Consider the following 20,791-nt stretch of genomic DNA (forward strand, 5'->3'; position numbering starts at 1 on the left):
TATCATTTTATTGAGATGCAGTCTTAGCTTCCAAAGTAAAAATGTAAAACAACTAAAAGCAAAGCTGCTGCACAAGCACAAGAACACTTCAGTCAATTAGGTGGTCTGCAAGCTGTGAGGTGATGGCCAAAAACTCCTTTTTATTTGACAAGTAAGGTTCAAAAGCGACAGAAACCTACTTTTGTGAAACAGTTTCTGCTTTTTTTAAATGGAAATCAGGATGGGAGGGGAGTAATTTATGCAGAAATACCCTCTGGTTTTGTATTCTGCTCTGTGTTTGCTCTAAACACCCACAAGTATCACATACAACTTGAATACTACAAACTATACCAAAAAAATCTCAATTCAGAGCTATGTAGATAATTGATGCAAAGTGGCTCAGCTTGAATTTTATTTTTTATATGTGAAAGTGAAAAATTTCAAGGAGAAAAAGAAAAAACATCAATCTGTTTCTTTTCTTAAAATGGAAAAAAAACACAAAACACGCAAAGACTGAAAATATCTGTTAACAGATAAGATCACTATATCTATATGGAAATGTAGTTTGGACACTTCAATTTTCAATTAGATTTCATGAGGTCTACATTCTGGCCTGATTACAGCATAACTAACGCAAAATATTTTTAAGCTACTACCAAATACGAGAGAAGATGAAAAATACTTCCAGTGAAATTGCTTTTACTTTTCTTGGCATAAACTTAAGCTCCAACAATCCATATCAGCAGCATGGTACCTTGTTATGCGCTGATTTTAAACAAAATCAACTTCATGAATCTGGTATCTCTGGTCAGCAAATATTGGAATAGAAGACTTTCCAAAAAACACTCACATTGAGTCTGCCTGTTTTCCTAAATTGGTTGTTCTCAGTCTTTCATAACAGCTCTTCCTTTGCTGGTACCTTCACAAAACAATTCATATTGAGCTCTAACATCTCTCCCAGTAAAAGCAGAAGAAGTTCATGTTGCTAACAATCTGTCTGCCCCATTCTGATACTACAGGTTAAGAAGTAACGGACCAAGTCAATCAAATGAATTATCTACTTAAAAACCAGCTCCAAAGATTCCTGTTTACTGTAGGTTTATCACAATCTGTCAGACTACTAAAGTCAAGTCAGGCTTAAAATCTGTCCTGGAGATGCACAAAGTTTGTGTATCTGTAATAAATAGCTCATGAGATGCAGACATATCGCTGAGCTAATCTGAAATGCGTGTCTGCCTGCCCATGATAAAAGCAGGCTTTCACTCTTCGTCTAGAGTTTAAAAACTACATATCTGATTGACACATAATTAAAGTGCAGGGAAAGTGAGCAAAAGGATCAAAAATGCCTTTCTTTGAACATTGGGCTGCTAATGGCAGCATGGTAACTCCTCCCATGCAGAGCCGTAGCATTTCTCATTTCAGTTAATACCAAAGCATACTCAAAGCAGCCAGGCAGGCTTAAAGCCAAGCGTAGTGATAATGCATCCCCTCACTTTACAGATTGGGACTGGATTGCAGCGAAGTTCTCCCTGAGGTAATTCAACCACATGAGCTACTGGTATTCTGTGATGCCTCTTCATCAGGAAACTTTTTTTTTCTTTTAAAGTAGCATTAACATTTCCCTAATTACTTTTATTTTTATTATCAACTCTTTGTTTTCCTTCCTTTGCTGAATGCTACTGACAAAGCTCTTATGAAGAGCTATAACTGCAACAACCTAGTACAGTATTGCATGAGAAAAACCATCACAGCTTCTACTTTACAACCTTTGTTTTAACTCCTGAGTAGAGAGGGATGTACAGAAAGCAAGCTTTCTTAACTCATTCTTCACTGCCGTCAATTTTTTATTTATTTTTTAGTCTTAGCCTGCAAGGGAACCACTGTTTAAGATTTCCCAACACCTCTGCCTTCTCAGTGCAGGCTGCTCATCTCTTGCCCCACAGGGACACTTTAAAACAAGGGTACTCCTCCCCCTTAAGCTCCTTTACCTGATGAGGCCATCTGTCTGCTTAAAGGCTGTCATGACTTGCTTGTGCACAGATAAGCCCAAGTGTCCTTTTTTGTGCAATCAGGGTTTACTACTATAGATTTTAAAGACTATTATGCTGATTTCTTTCTGCTGTAAAAGAAAATTATCCCCGATTAGACATAAAAAGAAGGGTATTTGGGTACTTGCAAGCCCTCAGATCTGTTCATGACCATATATATCTTCTGTGTAATATGAAGAGTACAAATAGTAAATACCATACACCAGAATTTAACCTTACAGGTGACGACAACTTCATATCTATTCTGTAGATATACAAATCATGACTGATTTAAACAAGCCAGTTATCCAGTCTTGCCAAAGACTGGAAAAGTCTGGCACTGGAAAGCCTTCGTTTTCCTCATGTCTTCGTAATTTTGAAAACACTGTGAATGCTCTTCCTTTTCCTTTTATTTTTTTTAACTTACTTACACTACAAAACAACAAGAGTTGACCTGGTTTAAAAAGTAAATATCAGAAAGCTCCTGTTTTACTCATATGACTGAGACCCCTATTTAAACGTCACAGCTCTGTGGAAAGCTATTCCGAGATGAAGTTGTGAAAAGTTAGTGAAGCATGAATTGAGTACTACCAAATAGCATGGCTATGGGCAGTATTTCCAAACATGTCTTAAGACAATCAGAAGTACTGATGAAAATGCAATAACAAAGAAATATTCACAACTGTGGGGAAAAACTTCATTCAAGTACCCTGTTCATGGGGCAAAAAGCTTATTAAATAAATTGTATAGTTTGTCAGCCAGAGTATTTTGACCAAATGAGATACATACAAGGATAGAAAACTCCTTCCAGTCTTTTCTCCATATTTCACAACTGCAATCGCTCACCAGTTCAGATGAAGCAAACTTTTCAGGCAGCCTAAAACGGTTCAAGATATTTCAACCAGCAACAACACACAAATGTATGCAAAAGCATGGAGAAATATGGTAGCCAAACACCCAGTCCAAGTTCCCTCCTTCACAAGTACAAATAAAAAGATATGTGTATATCCTGGCTTGCAAAACCATGGTAGTGCACTAATTGAAAATGGCACTTGGAGGATGGCTATATAGAAATTGTTCACAAGACACTCTTCACTGGATCATGGAACAGGATGTAAACATGTACAAGTCATTCAGCTTTTCATCCAAGTTAGTACAGAAAACTGATTTTTCCTAACTTCGAAAAATTACTATGTGATCCCACTTTTTTTTTTTTTCATTCTTTCATTTCTGTGGTTCTCCCAGATTTACCAGATGGAAGGCTCCTGAAAATTGGTCCCAACAACAGACATTCCCAGTAGAGGATGCTCCAAGCCATGGGACTAGGGAGAGACTATGTTGCTTTTATCACCTCTCTGTGAAAGTTCTCCCTTCTGACTTCCCAGGAGTACACTTGTTTCTATTCATTTATGCAAACTACGAGAAAAACTTCTTCACTCTGCCATGACATGAGGACAGGGGACCTGAGGAGATTTAGTTGGACAGATAGGACCAGAACCCATCATCCTGCTGCTGCTGCAGGAAACGATCCCACAGCTCTGGTAGAAGGGAAGCAGCCAGCCCAAACACGACCACTCTCAGTAAGAAAACTGACTTCTACAATGCAGGTTTTATATTTCCTTTGTGCCTGCATCATGTTCCACAAACTGCACTACAGCAGCAGAGATTGCTGTTTGAGCTAGTGGAACATTAAGATATTTCATATATATTGACTCAAAGTGACAGCATTTGACTTCAGTTGAGACAATCTGTCCGATTCAAATGAGTTTAAATTTAAAGACTAGTTGATGTAAAAAGAGAGAGAGGAAAAAAGCACTGTGGCTACGTCTAAAAGCTGAGACAGGGAGAAAGCTCTAGAGAAAGCAGCAGTGATGGATAGGATAAAGGATAAAGGCAAAAACGGTTATTATAAAATGGATTTAAAATAAAGAGTCACTTATTACTATCTGGGGTATAAAAAGAAAAATCTCATCAAAAGCTAATGATGTTCATGTTTCTAAACTAGATACAGGAGGAAAAAAATTCCCAGTGCCCACTTTAATAAAATATTTGCCGACACAAAAGATTTACAACCTTTAGTTTTCAGACTTCTGACTTTGCATAACAAGCTGGGAAAGACTTGGGAAATAGAGTTGTGTTTCTTTTTAAAAAGGAGGGTACCATAAAATGCAATTCTACATTTTGAGTTTACGCATATATGTTCATAAAAATGTACTCAAAGTATTAGGAGTTAACAGAATATTATGAAAGATATTCTGTAGAATATGAGGGAAAACTGCACAGTAGAGTCCCACCTGTCTTGATTAGAATGAAATGGTCTTTCAAAAAGCCTGTCATTTTTAAATACCCACATCAGGCTAAGAATTTACAAGGAAAGATACCAAACCAACTCTGTTTCTCTGAAGAAAGCTAGTGATTTGCTGGCCTCTCCTCTGCTTAAATTGTAGAACAGGACCATGCCCAAGTGAAAAATATATGTATATTTCCTGAAAGAATTGATGACAGTGGCTCTTCAACTGACAAACCCATGGAACAGGGTAGGCCTCTAAAATGTTGAGTCTTGAAAAGTGAAATATCCAATGAGATGAATTCAGGCTGAGAGTGGATTGAGATAAAATATTCAATTAGCCTATAGCCTGACCCTACAGACTTCCAGTGGTGTTCAAGAAAGATGAGCTGACTTTGTCACTCACCATACAGAAAGACTTATGGGTAATTTATCAGCAGCAGAAAGAAACCAAAAGCAAATCTTGGCAGCAACAGAGGCTACCACGTATTCTTAAGTAAAGAAGCATTCATTAGTATCAAACAAATACCTAATGAACGAGAAGAAAGAAAAATAAAATACTGAATTATGAAGATACAACAGGCTAGTAAAGCCATATACTTCGGCACATTGTTGTGGAGTAAATAAAATCACAGCTTTCTGTCTGAGGAGTCAGAACAAGAGGGCTCTAATGTCACCTGTGAAACTCTTCATCATCATCTTCTAGTAATACTCTTTGGGAAATGAAAGCAGCAAGACCAGTCCTATTTCTTCTTATTAGGTGCAAAGGTGAATAATCAACACTTGTGCTAACAGGTCACTATTTGCAAGAGGTGCAGGGCACAGATCTGCGTGCAGGACTAGGTGCTCTAAGGACCTGAGATATCTGGGTGGTACAAGCCAGACAACTGAGACTGTCAGCTCCAAGTCATAAATAGTAGGCCCTTGGCCACACGGTACCATTAAATCACAGAATCACAGAATCACAGAATCACAGAATCGAAGGGGTTGGAAGGGACCTCGAAAGATCATCGGGTCCAACCCCCCTGCCAAAGCAGGCTCCTTAGAGCAGGCTGCCCAGGTAGGCGTCCAGACGGGCCTTGAATATCTCCAGAGAGGGAGACTCCACAACCTCCCTGGGCAGTCTGTTCCAGTGCTCCGTCACCCTCACTGTGAACAAGTTATTTCGCATGCTGGTGCGGAACTTCCTGTGCTCTATCTTGTGGCCATTGCCCCTTATCCTATCCCCACAAACCACTGAGAAGAGGTTGGCCAAATCCCTCTGTCTCCCACGCCTCAGGTATTTATACACATTGATGAGATCCCCTCTCAGTCTTCTCTTCTCCAGGCTGAACAGACCCAGGTCTCACAGCCTTTCCTCAATGAGGGAATCTCAATGAGATTCTTAAAAAGAATCTCATTGCCCTACTTTTCTGATGAAGGTCTTGATCACTTCAATTAAAGACTCAATTCTTTCCCATCGACTTTAATCAACCAAGATCTTCATAAGTCCAAAGGCATTTTCAATAAATCCATTGAAATATTGCACTATATTTCATTAAAAACTTTGACCTTAATTTTGGTCAGAAAAAAATGCAGGTAGTATTTTCAATTATCAGACCCTCCCTATATCCAGAAGAGAAGAAACCCCAACGTGTAAATCAGGAATTTCTTCACAATGAGAGGAGCTAATTTCATGAGAGCTGTTGAGTGAAAGCACCTCCCTTCCACCATTCATAAGCTGATATAAAACATCTCATCAGGACTTCATAACACTTTTTTTTTTTTTTTATTCCAGAGAAAAATCTTCGTATCTGGTATGTTCATCTTACTATTACCTCAACCTTACAATTAATTTTGTACAGGATGTCTGTTCACCAAGTTGAAATCTTAACATGAAAAAAACATCTAGAATATGCTCTAGCTAACATTAAAAACCATAAAACTAACATTAAAAAAATAATCCCCAAAGCCACCAAACATCCAATAAACCAATTCTTTGTGATGCCTCACAGCTCTTTAAAGCACAGGACAAATCTCAAATTACTGCTTGAAAATCTCTATGGGAATATAGCAAAAGCTTTCGGCATTGCATCTCTGAAGTATTTTGAAATAAAAGTGGTTCATTCAACCAACCATCCAAACTAATCTATGCTCCTTGATGGGATAGATATACTTAATCTTCAAAATACAGGACATTACAGTTGTCGCCTAACACAGTGACAGACAAATCAAAAGATTAAAATGCAAAATTGTATTGAGAAAATGAATAGGGATTTTCAGTGTCTCCTCCAATACAAGAACAAGGAACTTAAAATGGATCAGTAAGCGGCAGTTTCAAAAAAATAAAATAAAATTACAAGTAATATTACCTTATTCGACAACTACTCAATCGAAGAACAACTACAGAACCCTATGTCCCAGGGTATTGTGAAAGCTTATTTTTTAAATACAAAAAAACTTTTAAAATTATTTGAAACTGAGTTATGCAAATTAAATCTACTATTGTTAATTACAAATGCATAAGCAACTCCTTTAAGAAGTGCCTGAGCTGGAGACCAGCAGAGCAAGCTGGAAAGACACTTTGACATTTCCCTGATCTCACACACACTTCTTCACTGTCATCAACCAGCAGATGCGAGACAGGGGTTAGACTGGCCTTAAAGCTGGCTCTGTATGGCTACTGCTGGTGGTAGCTCTTTTTTCTGATAATTAAACTTTCTTTTCCATCCACAGGCTTCATCTATTAGTCTGTTCATCCATATGAACTGAAAAAAAAAGAAGTATATAAAACACCAAATAAATACGGCAAAGAATATATATATTCTCTTCACAGTGCTTTTGTAATTATTTTGGAACGGTTCAGTAGAGTCATGGAACATGTCAACCCACAGACTCCCCTATTTCATGGCTCGTTGGCTTCTGTGGTGGGCTGTAACAGCCACAGATGGATAACACAAAAGAGACTTTTGGGTATCTATGGAAACAAGTAGCAGAAGTCTGCCTCAAGGTCTTCTCTTCAGATCCTTACCCCATGCTAGGAAGGGGCAGGGAGCCCCCCCATCCTCCAAAATGTAGAGGAGCAAAAGGAGGCAGCAGACACTTGGAAATCTGGAGCTGTGACAAGTGAGGAGGCAGAAGAGGAGGAGGAAAGATAAGAATGCTAGAATTAAAGAGAACTAAAGGGAAAAGCAAATAAAGTTGAAGAGCAAGACAGTATCCTTCCTGTAGTTTGATTTCTAGGTAGCCTGCTCAGCAGACTCCACTGGTATTTTATGTGTTAATCACTTCAATGCATTTCCAAGCCAACTGCTCTCTACTGTTTGCTTACATGAGGGTCCGTGCAGCTGTACTGGGTTAGTGGTCAAAGCAAAAGAAAAGAGTGAACCAGTTTCCTCTGGGTGAAGTGCAAATCAAACCAATCCTTGAAATTAAGTGCCATGCTAAGTGACAAGTCACTGCCTTATATCTTAAAAACACCAAGATGAAAAGTTGCAGTTTTCCCCTAGGTGTTTCCATCAAAACTTGCTGGGTTTCATTGAATTTGTGTCTTCAATCAACATTTCAATGAAAAAGTAAATAAAAATCTATTTCAGTAAACAAACCTATCCATCCAAAAAAATTCACCCCATTCTATCAACATGAATTTTAGCAACTGCATGCTATCTTTGGTGCTGTTTTATTTCCTCTGCTCTTACTTCAAGATTAATAAAATCTTAGAGGAAAAAAGCAAGAATACCTGTTGGCTCCTTAAGTACACAAGGTAGCAGATACTCTATGTCCTGCTGCAGAAAGCTCTAAGAATACAGCTACAGGAAACTCTCTCTGATTTCCAGACACGGCTACTCTTGTCCAAAGCTGCTCATCTGTTTTCACAGACAACACATTCCATCTGGTTGCATCAGGTTGTATTACACCTCCTGATCTCATGTAAATCTCGTATGATGAGACACAGCTCAGCAACATACCCCATTTTCAGAATAACATGTGTACTCGCCATATGCAAATAACAACCTGTGAACAGGGCCAAGCTACTTTCTCAGTAATAACAAGTTAATGACAATTTCCGTGCTAGCACATCTCAGATGAAGACTGCAGCACTACATGCAAATTAACATTTATAACACAAGCACATTCACACTGCAGGTGGGTAATATAATCATTGGAGAAAATGAGTTTATCATCATATACCTTTGCCTGACTCCAGTACCCCATCCAGCTATTCACCATCCTGAAGCTTCGTTCAGTAATTAAACTCAAATTAATATTGAAAAACAGCCATCAAATGATTCTCCTAAACAATTAAAAGCATGCAACATTTGGCCATTCTGCAACTGTAGCTGCCTAAAACTAAGGCCCAGGAGAGCCAAAATTCAACCCTGGATCAGCAAACTGTCTTTTAGTAAATATGGATAGTATAATCTTAAATTCTGCTACATCACACCCTGTCATCTCAGGCTGAAAATGCAAACTTCTTGCAAGAGAAAGAGCAGATTGACCACTTTCCTGTGAGATACAATATATCATTTTAATTCTACATTGGTGCAGACGGCACTTTCCTGACAGCATTAACATGCATACAGATATATGCATGTGGGGAGCTGTGTGAACGCTGTGCTTGAGCATGTTTGTTTTTAGGGAAACATCTACCCAGACAGGAAGAAACAAAAAGCAGCAAGTATATCTGTGCCAGAACTGGGGACAATACTGAGGCTGCTTTGAGTACTTGTGTCCTGCATGTGCTCTTAATGCTTTCACAGCTGTGCAGTAACATGGACACCTTCCAATGACTGTACTTTAAAAAACAAAAGAAAACAAAACAAACCCCACAACCATGTTTTAAAAACTACACATGCAGTTTCCAATATCTGGAAACAGCGTCTACCCACTCTACAACAGCACAGATATTTTCATTCTCTATTTATACGTGTGGGTGACATAATTTATACAAACGCACACACATGCACATACGGTACTGCAGAACTGAAAAAAAAAAATTTACTTCTCCCACAGGGACAGGCTGCCATGTTTTGTCAAAATTTTCCCAAAGACAAATATGCACAGACTCCTCGCTTTCAGCAATCATCTGCTTCTGTAGAGTGAATCCACCAATTCACCATTTCCTTGCATCTCTAGTTTCATGGACAGTGCAATCTCAATAGCCTAAGCCCACCAGCTACAGCTGCCTCTGACCCATTCGGGTCTGTGCAGGCAGTCCTTAGTATCTTCCATACATTTCTACAGCACCTACTTGCAAGAGCACAACCACATACAGACCATAACCTGCATTTCAGGCACCTTCAACCCAGCTGCTCCCTATTCAGAAGTCCTCAACGTACACTGGAATTTTGCTGCAATCTGTTTGAAGACATCCAACCTATAAGGGCTTTCAGGTGTCTGTAAGTTCACAACATCTTCACGAATTCATTAAATCCACAGATGCAAAACTCTTGTGTTCCAACTTTCTTTGTGTTGTCATTCAGTAACTTCTATGTTGAATGTATTCGCTTTACCAGTACCTAGATTTTTTTTTTTTTTTTTTTTTTTTAATTATTAGTCTGTCTACAGTCTCGGGTCTTGCTGGATCACTGATTGTCATCAGAAGAAGATTCCTCCAGCCAAATTATGTCTTCAGATATACCTGAGTGACTCTGCTCAAGTTAATTCAGCAATTGGAACTTAATTAAAAATTCTGTTGAGAATGTGTGGGCCAGAATAGGAAATGGCTCATCATGCCAGAGCTGTATTAACTCTGCAGTACTGATAGGAACATGAACTAATAAAAACTTTTTGTTCATACTAAAATGAATACCCTGGACTTTCATTAGACAGTAGGAGCACCTGCCGTAAGATGACAATCGTATCAGCAAGCAGATCTGTTCTGCAAGAATTTCTCTATTCAAACACTTTTCAAATTAAAAACCACATCAAATGAAGGGAACCTCCATTACAACCTAAGAATACATAATTTAAATCTACTTACCCTCCCCATAACTGTCCAGGGAGAAATTGTGTGAAACGTACTCAGAGTTATTAGTTATTCGGGGAACTGAAATGGCCCCAAAAGTTTGTATCTGTCCTTTCCAATCAGGAGCATTTCACTTATTTTGACGTTTAATTCACTACTTGTTTAATTCCTACTACCTGAATAATTCCATGTAGCATAGCTAAATGCTCCTTTCTGCATGGCTAGCTAGAATTCCTTTTTTTTTTCCCCTCCTATTATATCATCTTACATTTCAGTTACATGAAGACACTGAATTTCTCCTATGAAGAAAGACTGAGAGAGCTGGGGATGTTCAGCCTGAAAAAGAGAAGGCTCAGAGGTGACCTTATGCAAGTTTTCAATACTTAAAGGAGGCTTAAAAAAAGACAGAGAGCAACTTTTTGCTCGGGAAGACAATGATAGGACAAGTGGGAATGGCTTTAAAGTAAAAGAAGGGAGATTTAGACAATTACTTTTACTTAAAGACTCATTTTCTACCAGAGACCTATCTAATGCTTACACAGCAACAAACTGAGAAAAGAGCAAGACTACAGCCAAAACACTGAAGTTTGCTCTGCTGGTGCTGACCCTGCACTGGAAAAATTTCAGAAGTCCACAGATCAAAACCACACAGTTGGAATAACTGGAACAAGACCGCTGAAGTCTGACAGACTTGGCTGAACATGCTAAATTAAAAAACATAACATTTTAGGATTTTCCTTTCCCTTTTTTTTTTCTTTTTTTTTTTTTTTTACAGAAAACTACTGTATTCTGAATGCTGAAACTGTTGAAAAGTGAGGGATACTCACTCAAAAAGAGAGAAGAACTGGATTTGACACATACCTTGTTTTCTCATGCATACTCTCCATAAAAATTCATGCCTTTTAGCTTGATTAACCACAGACATTCAAGCGTAACTTCTAAGTAAAATAACCACCAAGATTTCATTTAAAATCTAACATTCAGTTTAATGGTCTTCATTAACAATTTGCATGTTTCTAGGACATCCTGTTTCTATTTATCATTCAAATGGTTTCTAAGATTCTCACTTAGTGTTATTTTTTTCTTATCAAACGTGCAATCTAAAATACAATGCAAATTGATACGGCAAATGCATTAGCTTTTGCTAACTTCAACTGTGAATCCAACTGCAATGCTCAAAATTTGCAAATCAAACTGCTGTTATTGAATTCCTTGCCAACTAGTAATAAATACTCCTCTGTTCCACAGCATTTTACTTCTTTTGATTGGAAAGCATGTTATAATGGTCACTATCATTATCTCTGCTGTTATATAGCTTTTATGAAACAAGAATGTCTAAAGGGAAAAGTTTTATGATGCTTTATACTTTAATCATCTTAATTTTTAATAGGGATTCCAAAGAGAAGTTCAAAGTATCATTAAGAATCTGATTCAAAGTGTTAGAGTCAATGGAAAATCTATCTTACAAGATTTTGCCACAGGCTTCCAATTGCTTTTTCTCTTTATTGCTCTTGCTATTTGAATTTTGTCTCAGTTTTGTTATGCCATTCTAAAGCATCATAAGAATTATTTTTATTTTATTAAACACTCACCTCAAACCACTGGCCATGTGACTGCATTTTAAGGATGACACAAGGGTCTGGTTTTGAGAGGGCATCCCTATCTGATATGCCTTTGCATGCAACTCGCAGCTCCACTTTAGTCAGGCATGGGCTGTTAAAAATTCCCAGGGTATTGGCTGCTGATTCATAGATGTTGCTCATTTTCTTCATTCCTTTTCCTGTAACGAGAGAAAAGGTCCATTTAGAATAATGCAGGCATAGTACAGCCCTTCCATCCGTGCAGAAGCCAGCACAATGTTCTGCTAGCCTGTAAGACCCTGCCATTGCGAACAAGAGGGGAAAAAAAAAAGAATCTATGGAAGAAAGGAACACATCATCCCATATTTTCCAAAATAAGCCAACTTCAGAATGAAACTTTCCACCCTGCCCCTGAACTTTGGGGGTGAACCATGAGCTTGGCGTACAGCCCTGTTCCTGCTTTCAGGGCCACATTTCCCCTGGCAAAAGGACAGACAGTGGTAATTCTGGATTTCTTCGGAGAGTGCCTTATTCTAAGGCTTCATTAAATTTGTTCAGCACTCTTGCAACCTGCAGGAGTACACCTAAAAAGCACGCATTTCACCTCACACAACTCTGTATGTAAATTCAGCAGGTCTCTTTCATATCAATCTTAACTTCCAAGATATATTTTACTCTCTATTTCCATGCTTATCACTGAACATTACTTCCTCCCAAACCCAAGAAATCAGTCTGGATTGATGGTCTAAGCAGTGGGGCAGGATATTTATGCTGACAATTCTTGTTGTTATACACTGTCTGCTCTTTTTAGGTCAGAAACCACTATTATGTGATCACACAGCTCAAATAGTGGCAACCTCTGGCCTTACTTCATTACAAATGCCACCACCACCACCACAAACACAAATGTTGCAGCTTGAGCCTTTACTCAAACAGAAGCAACAAAAGACATTTTTAACACAGAGCTGAGTAAAAAAAAAAAAATCACTATATGTTCATTTCTCATCAAAGATTGGAACACCTCAATTTGCTCACTCATTCTGAGCTTCCCAATCTGGTCCCTAACAATCTGTGTCTTAATACAAGGCTTAGTGCCTTATCACACTCCTCCTCCCACATTTATAAGGGCTGCAAAAAATTAATTTCATGCTTTTAGAGGGCAGGTTTATCATACCAGATCATCAACAGTTTTTTTGTGGTCTGTTTCTCGCCTCCTCATTGTCTCTTCCACAACACCCAGTTCTCAGAAGTTAATGATTTTTGAGACTGTTTTGATAAAAGTTAACTTTTGGTGTTCTGGAAAAGAAATTAAAGCTTTGTTTCCCCAATGCTGAGAATTTATAAAATAAAAACAAAAACCACCTTCAAAATATCCAGTTTCCCTGTGAATTACACAGGCAAAATTAAAAGATATTGGTAAATTCAGAGTAAGCAGACTTTGCAATACAGCGTCAACATATAAAAAATATAAAGAAACTTCAGGAATTCAAGTTTGAACAATGAGTCAGACAATCTGTTCTCCATGCAGATGAAAGAAAATCATGTTAACAATTTACAATTCTTCAAACCCATTCAAATCCATACAGCAATGTACCCTACAGCCACAGTCTGCTGTGAAAACCCTCACCCACACTGTTGGATTCAGTATGTTTCAAAGTCAAATGGGTGTGGATGGACTCTAACCACCACCCTCTTCCAGCTCAGGACCTATGGGCATATCTCCTTATGGCAAAATTTGCTTCTTGAAATGTGAGCCACCACCATCATAGCTTCCCACAGCTTAAGACCACAACAGCCTCCTTCAGCCCTCCCCAATTACCTGCAAATTTTGTCACCCAAACTGTGTTCCTGTGGACTTGCCACTAGGAAAGAAACGTGACCAGGAAAAAAAAAAAAAAAAAGAAAACTAAACAAAACATGGAAAAGGTAACAGCATTAAGCTGCATTATTAAGCCCTGAGAGAATACTCAGCTTCTGCACTGTGTATTCCTATATGCTGGTTTTGCCTCTCATATATTTTTAGCTGATACTCTTGAAACTGCAAATAGACCAGCATCTCTCAGATCTTAAAGTCTTTCCCATTTTGTGCTGGGTCAATTCACATGAGTAATGGCAAGACTGCAGTCCTAGCCTGAAGGCGATAGCATGCACAGGGGAACTAGGCTCTAGCCTAATCTGAACCACTTTGATAAAATCTTAAATTGAGGAGCAATGCCCTGCATGCAAGAGGGACCTGGTATCTGATATCTCAGCTAAGCACCACAGTAAGCATCTGAGAAAAGTGCTACCAAACCTGTTGATTCAAAACTGCATTCGTGAGACCAGTTTTCATCTTTTTGTTTGCCACTTTTTTTTTCCCCAAAAAGAGAACAGAGAAAGGTGGTGGCAAATTTGACAAAGCCACTAAAGGCTACTATTTAGCTAAAAGTTACATAAACAGTTATATGTATTTTGCTAGCAAATTTTTCATTCTGTTTATATTATGTTTCTACTTTTTCATTCTATTTATAATATATCCCTACTACATGATGTCAGGTACCTGCATCTCCATCAACTTGGATTAAAAAAAGTTAGAAACTGAGGTGGGGGAAAGGACTGTTGTCTAATTATTCATCATACTATAATCCCATCTCCTTCAGAAAGCTGCTCAACAAACTCATTCCACACGTTTACAAGACATTTTTACATGTTGCCCTTTCCAAATTGAAATCCATTTGAAAATTGGGTTAATTCTGTCTCATGCACATCTTATATCATTAATGAAATGTCATCCTTTGTGCAGAAATAGGTTGGTGATTTAATTAAACCGGATGATTTCAGTACTAAAGAGAAGGGGAAAAAGTAGCAGAATGAGGTGGAGAGATATTTTTGTTCCTCCCACAATAATTATACACTGTTTTTTTCGGAATGGTGGGTTAAGTATAAAATTATATTTCTTTTTATCACTAAAACTATTACTTCAGCTTTTACAAGTTCTAAATTTATCAATGGAAAAGATCAAGCCATAGTCTTATTCTTTTGTCCCATTATATTCTTTTAATATAATCACCAGTTTGGGCTGTTGCACTGATGTCATGTTACCAGGAAGTTGGGAGACTGGGAAATAGATTTTGAGCCTACTGAAAGTGACTAAAAAAAGTATTATTTTACGTAAACATAGACAAGTTAGATTGCGCAAGATTTTTTTTCCCAATTAACTATGTACAATATTGATGGAGAAATAAATTATTCATTTTTCTTTGCTACCAGCTCTTCCTTCTTCACTTCATTATAACCTCCTTATTCTTTCAATGTCCACATGGCTTTAGAATGCACTGATTAAGTACTGTATCTGTGAAAGGAAAGTGATAGCATAGCTAGGAAAAGAAGTGAACAAAGTGATCAGTCACATACTACCAAATTTCCAATTCTCTGCTTCATACATTCTTTCATTTCCCCTTAAGAACAGGAAAGCAGTGTATCATCATATGCTACCCACACTTCACCTCCCACACAAACTCAGTAGCCAGTGCTAGACTGCACAGAACAAGGATGCAAGATCATGCCTTATGTTTTCACCTCTCCAAGGTGAAACACCAAGGAAGAAGGTAATACCAATTGGCCAAAAAAAAAAAAACTGTTTTGCCATCTTAAAGTACACTGCACTGAAATCTAAAAATGTATTACGTTAACAACAAAAAAAAAGTGTGAAAGACCTTGATGTACCCTACGGAATATGAAGAAAAAGCAAGGATCTTGGAAGACAGTTCCAGTCTCCCAAAACTATTATATATCTCACATACTTAGAGCCATTTTAATAGAAAATGATGTGTTCTTCTGATATTTTTTAAGTGATTCATGGAAAAGCTGTTTCAGGCAGGGATGAATCTGTGGGTGAAGTTGCACCCCTGGGGAAGAATAACCCCATGCACCACTGCATGCTGGTGGCTGACTGGCCAGAAAGCAGCTCTAGGGCAAAGGACCTGGGTGTCCTTGTCAACACTGAGTTGAGCATGAGCCAGCAATGTGCTCATTTGCTACAAAAAGAAGGGCAACAGCCTCCTGGGCTGCCTTAGGCAAAGCACTGCCAGCAGGTCAAGGGAGGTGGTCCTTGCCCTCCACTCAGCATTACTGAGGCCACACCTGGATGTCCGTTTGTGAACACCCTAGTACAAGAAAGACATGGACTTACTGGACCAAATCCAGTGAAGGGCCATCGAGACAATTAAGGGACTTGAGCATCCATCATATGAGGAAAGGCTGAGAGAGCTGGAACTGTTTAGTGTGGAGAAGAGAAGTCTCCGGAGAATCTTAGTGATATGTATAAATTCCTGATTGGTGAGAGGAGCAAAGAATGAAGCCAAATTCTTTTCGGTGGTGTCCAGTGACAGGACAAGAAGCAATTGGTACAAACTGAAACAGGAAATTCTGATTAAACAAAGGAGTAATTTTTACTGTGGTTGAACACTGGAACAGGCTGCTCAGAGAAGCTGTAGAGTCTCCATCCTTGGAGATACCCAAAACATGTCTGGACATGGCCCAAGCAACCTGCTTCAAGCAGAGGTTTACAATAGATAATACGCAGAGGTCCTTTGCAACCTCTATTATTCTTTGAGTGAGCAGAAAACAATGAAATTGTCAAGTGTTTAGTGCACAGACTTCTCTTTGAGCTGTTGTGTTTCCTGGGTTTAACACAGGTAGGTTCTAGTCCAGGCCTTGGGCCCCTTGACACTGAAAACGTACAGAAAACGAAAAGACAGACATAAGCCAAGTATTTCTGGTAACTGAGAGACCTCCAACAGCTTCTATGATTAGATATTTCATTAAAAGCAACAGCACAGAAGTAAAAAGTTTGTTGCTGACTAAATAACTGGATTACAATGAAAACCAGTATTACACATTTGCCAGCTACCTCTTTGTCCTCTCATAAGGTCTGAATGGCTTAAAGATGAGTCATCTAGTGCCTAACAAAGGTAAGGATCTCTGTGATGTGAAATGCAAACAGTATGTGCTTCTGCTCCAAGATTTAAAAATTTTGAATACAGCACAAACACACACATCCACCTTGTTACAAAATGTTGATCCATGTACATCTTTGGAGAACCTCATCACAAAATTACAACACGGCTCCTTAGACTCATCAGGAAATTAATTGATGATGATACCTGAAGCTGGATATCAACTTTTTCCCTGCCCAGTTTGTCATTTTGCTGTCCTACACACACACACACCATAAACATGCAATCTCAGAAAGCACATCTGAACGCTGTCTGAGTGAAGTATGAAGCACCTACAGTACCTTGTGAACAATCAGAGAAACATGCACACTCAGCCTCACCTCCCGTTCAGGTAATAAATGAGAAGAGAATGAGTGTGATGGTGAGATTTAAGGCAATAACTAAATGCTCTGCATTTGAAAACAGGGCTCGTTATTCAGAAACCTGTACTCCAGAGCAAAGTACACACAAATGGATTTTGGGACAGGAGCTTTCCCATTACCATATGTTGAGGGCTGTGTCTGAATCATTTGTTTTACTGGCATCCTGGTCAGGAAATGAAAATGAGCCAAGAGCATCAGTGTGCTTCTGCACAAGTAAATTGCAAGACACTGCTCCCGAAAAGGTAAATAATGTCTATAATATGTACCTGTGGTAGGAAATAGTAGTGATAGTTATATGAAATAGGACTGAATAAACCCCTACAATACGTGGCAAGGCCTAAAAGCACTGGAAGCTGTAACACTAGCTGCTCCCTACTTCTTTTCTATTTAGAAATTACATGCAGAAAAGACATGCAGAATTCAAAACACTGCATGTTTTGGAGCAGCTGAACTTTCTAGATGGAGGGCTTTGAACCTCCAGTTTGGGGATCTTCCAGTGTTCACATAATCATGAAAGAAAATATGAAAACCAAGTCTACTGTCAGCAGCTTATAATTCATAAAACTAAGACCACAAGCTTCTGCTGGAAAATACTTAGTGTTCCATGCTCCACAGATTGCAAGAAATGGAAAACCACTTGTCCACACTAAAAATTGCAATCCTTGTAGCACTAGAAAAGCAATTTCCTCTAGTTCTGTTCTAGATTCTCACTTTACGTTACAGCTCTAGCAAAATCAAAGTGACGTTCATTTTGAGGTAAAATAACTAGCTCTAATTTACAGGTAGAATCTGAATAAATAAAATGCCATTTCTGAAAGTATACTGAAGTTTCTATTGTGTTGGATCTGAGATCCACAGAAGTCAGTGAGAAAATAACCCATTAATTTCAATAAAGCAGCTTTAGCGATACAGTGCCCCAAGTGATCTTGTCTTTTCCCTGTGTAGTTTATCATTTGGCAACACAGTAATGAAAAATAATCGTCAGGCACAAAAGGTTCAAGTACATCAGCACTGCCTCTTGGGGCCTGACTCAAGCTCCACTAAACACATTCCTTGGCTTCAAACGTCCATTTCTCAGGCCTTAAAGATTTTATGTGCTTCTATGATATCTCCCATTACGATACGAGACCAGGTTACACAAAATACAGTATCAGCAAGATTTATAGGAAAGGATGAAATTTTACTGGGACTTTGGGTACAAGAGCTTTTACAAGTTTCTTCTGTTTAGCTACCTCTTCAACTGCAGTAAAATACAGGCCATTGACCCCTTCAGGGAATGATCCCAGTTGAGATCAGCAATCCTTTTTCTTTAAGAAACATTATGAGATTGGGAATTCCCAGTCCCATTGATTTACTCCATCAGGTGTTGGCACCAAGGCTTCCTTGATCATGAAGAAGCAAAGCCTATTCCTTCTCATTCATCTGTGTGGCTAGAGAATAAGCTTTCTGCAAATGAGCAAAGATGGGAATTCATGTTGCTCATGAGGTTCTGATTCAGCAAACAGATTAAATTAATATTCCATGTGCTTACTCAGGAACTTGCTAAAACACCTGGTTGGTCCAGAGCTGAAGATAGGCAAGTAAGAGCCCAGAGCAATAACACAGAAAGCAGACCTAACTTTATTGTGAATATTCATCAGTGATTGGAAACCAGTGACCAGCCACAGCAAGTAGTTCTCATTGCCCTCCATTCCCTCTGTAAGGCAATGTTTTTTTCACCATAGCATTTTTACAGCATCGAGGTTTCTGTAACCTGTTACATTGACCGATCTTACTATGAAGTATTTTTTCCTTATGTCTATTCAAAATTCCCTTGTTGCTTGCTGTAGCTGTGACTGTTGCCTCGTGGCCTTTCTCTGTGTACCTCTGGAAACTTACTTCTCACTATCATTCAGTACTATCTTAAAACATGAAAACTCAACTACTTATCTTTGACCACACTCTCAGACTCCTGATTATCAGCCACATCTCTAATCACTATACAATAGTCTCCTCCTATCAGTATTAAAAACTAATTCTGGTCAATGTCACAACTGCCATGTAAATTGCTACAGAAGTTTAAATGATCACAGCTTATACAGGCAAAATGCCAGCTGTCAAAATTAATTTGAATATAATTTTTTGTATAACAAGAAGTCAATAGGTTAGGTAGACCCCTCCACAGGGTAGCTTGTGCAATTAAGAATACAATTTTTCCTCTCTCCCTTTGATTCTGACTCATACAACAATTAATGAGGATTATATAAAGTTACAGCTACCAAAGTTTGAAAGATCCCTTTGCAAAATGAGCAATAATAAACTCAGCAAGCAACGAGTATCTAGAGAATCCACAGCAGTGCTATGGTGAACAATGAGATAGATCTGATAGTGTAAGTAATTTACTTGGACAGAAGGGGAGAAGGTTCAGAACAATGTGCCAGCAGTGTAAATGGAAATATACACACACTGACAGTTCAAAAGGACTCATTACCATAGAACCAGCTGGTTCAGTTATAAGGGGATAACAGAAAGTCACAGAAAAGAAATTGAGACGTCTAATGTACGACAGAACAATGTACAGAGTTGTGCTGCACCTATACAAATGACTTCATTTCAGTTAAGGGAAGGAAAAACCCCACAAGACCTGGAGCACTGAGACATATTTGAATGTGCTCCTTTCTGGATGCCCTGAGTAGTCCCCGCTGAAGTCAAATTGACTTGATGCAATGCAAAGGATCTATCAGAGTCAGTAGCTAAAATACATGTATTCTGTACAAATTAATCTAGGATTCTCCCTTGTTCCCTTAAGACGCAGCTAACACCACCCGTCACCTCTTCCTTCTCAAAATTCTCACTGCCTTTCCACTTACACTGTTGTACTATGCAGGAAAAAACTAAAAATCATTAACATGAAAGACAGAAGACTGAACAAATAGAAGAACAGAATAACTTCCCCAGGGATAAATGCAGACAAAAGCAGTCCTCCGCTACAGCAAAGCAGTACTGATGGTTTTTTTAGTGGACAAGTGGCAGAGACTTTTTACAGAATTAACAAAAGTCCACATTATTTACATTCACTGTATTTGTATCAGTCACCAGCTATCTGCCTCTCCCATGACAAGGCTAGTTCACACAGGGCTTTTGTGTTGTTTATAAAATGGCATCTTCTAAGACAGTGTAGTGTCTTAATGTGGTAATTGAGTAGACCTTGTTTGGAACAGTGTAGAAGCCAGAGAGAAGACAGACTCATCTGTATCTTCACACACTAACAGCTAGCCCCTCAGTTGGATTCTTACTCTCAGTCTTGTTTCTTTAATAACACCCATCCAAATCCTTCACTTACAACTCAATACCGTCAAACAAAAGCATTAAACGGCCCCAGTGTTCCTCTTCCAAATCATGAAACTGGTATATTGTATCTCAGAAAACAAAAGAAAGTGGATTCATTCTTAGTTTCCCTTCCATTTTCAAAGCCATCAGAGCTGATGTTCTACAGCCCTTTCCCACAGCTATAAAAGTTAAAAATGATTTTAAAAAGTAAAGGAAAAATGTCAGAAGAGTCCAGGCTGTCCTCTAACAGGACTCCATGAGCTGAGGATTCATGAGCAGTACTGAATAACATGAAAACCCAGT

The 20,791-nt window shown here is 38.6% G+C and overlaps 1 protein-coding gene across 4 annotated transcripts in view; it reads right to left on the reverse strand.

Moving 5' to 3' along the window:
- The window catches only part of CPNE4 (copine 4), a 296,808-nt gene that overhangs the window by 179,055 nt on the left and 96,962 nt on the right, over positions 1–20,791 (reverse strand). For all 4 annotated transcript variants that reach the window (XM_066991980.1, XM_066991978.1, XM_066991981.1 and 1 more), the window contains one exon: positions 11,833–12,020. In XM_066991980.1, the coding sequence (XP_066848081.1) occupies positions 11,833–12,020 (188 nt within the window). The remainder of the gene's footprint in view (positions 1–11,832; positions 12,021–20,791) is intronic.

Source organism: Anser cygnoides, chromosome 2 (genome assembly GCF_040182565.1).
Source record: "Anser cygnoides isolate HZ-2024a breed goose chromosome 2, Taihu_goose_T2T_genome, whole genome shotgun sequence".
Classification (NCBI taxonomy): Eukaryota; Metazoa; Chordata; class Aves; order Anseriformes; family Anatidae; genus Anser; species Anser cygnoides.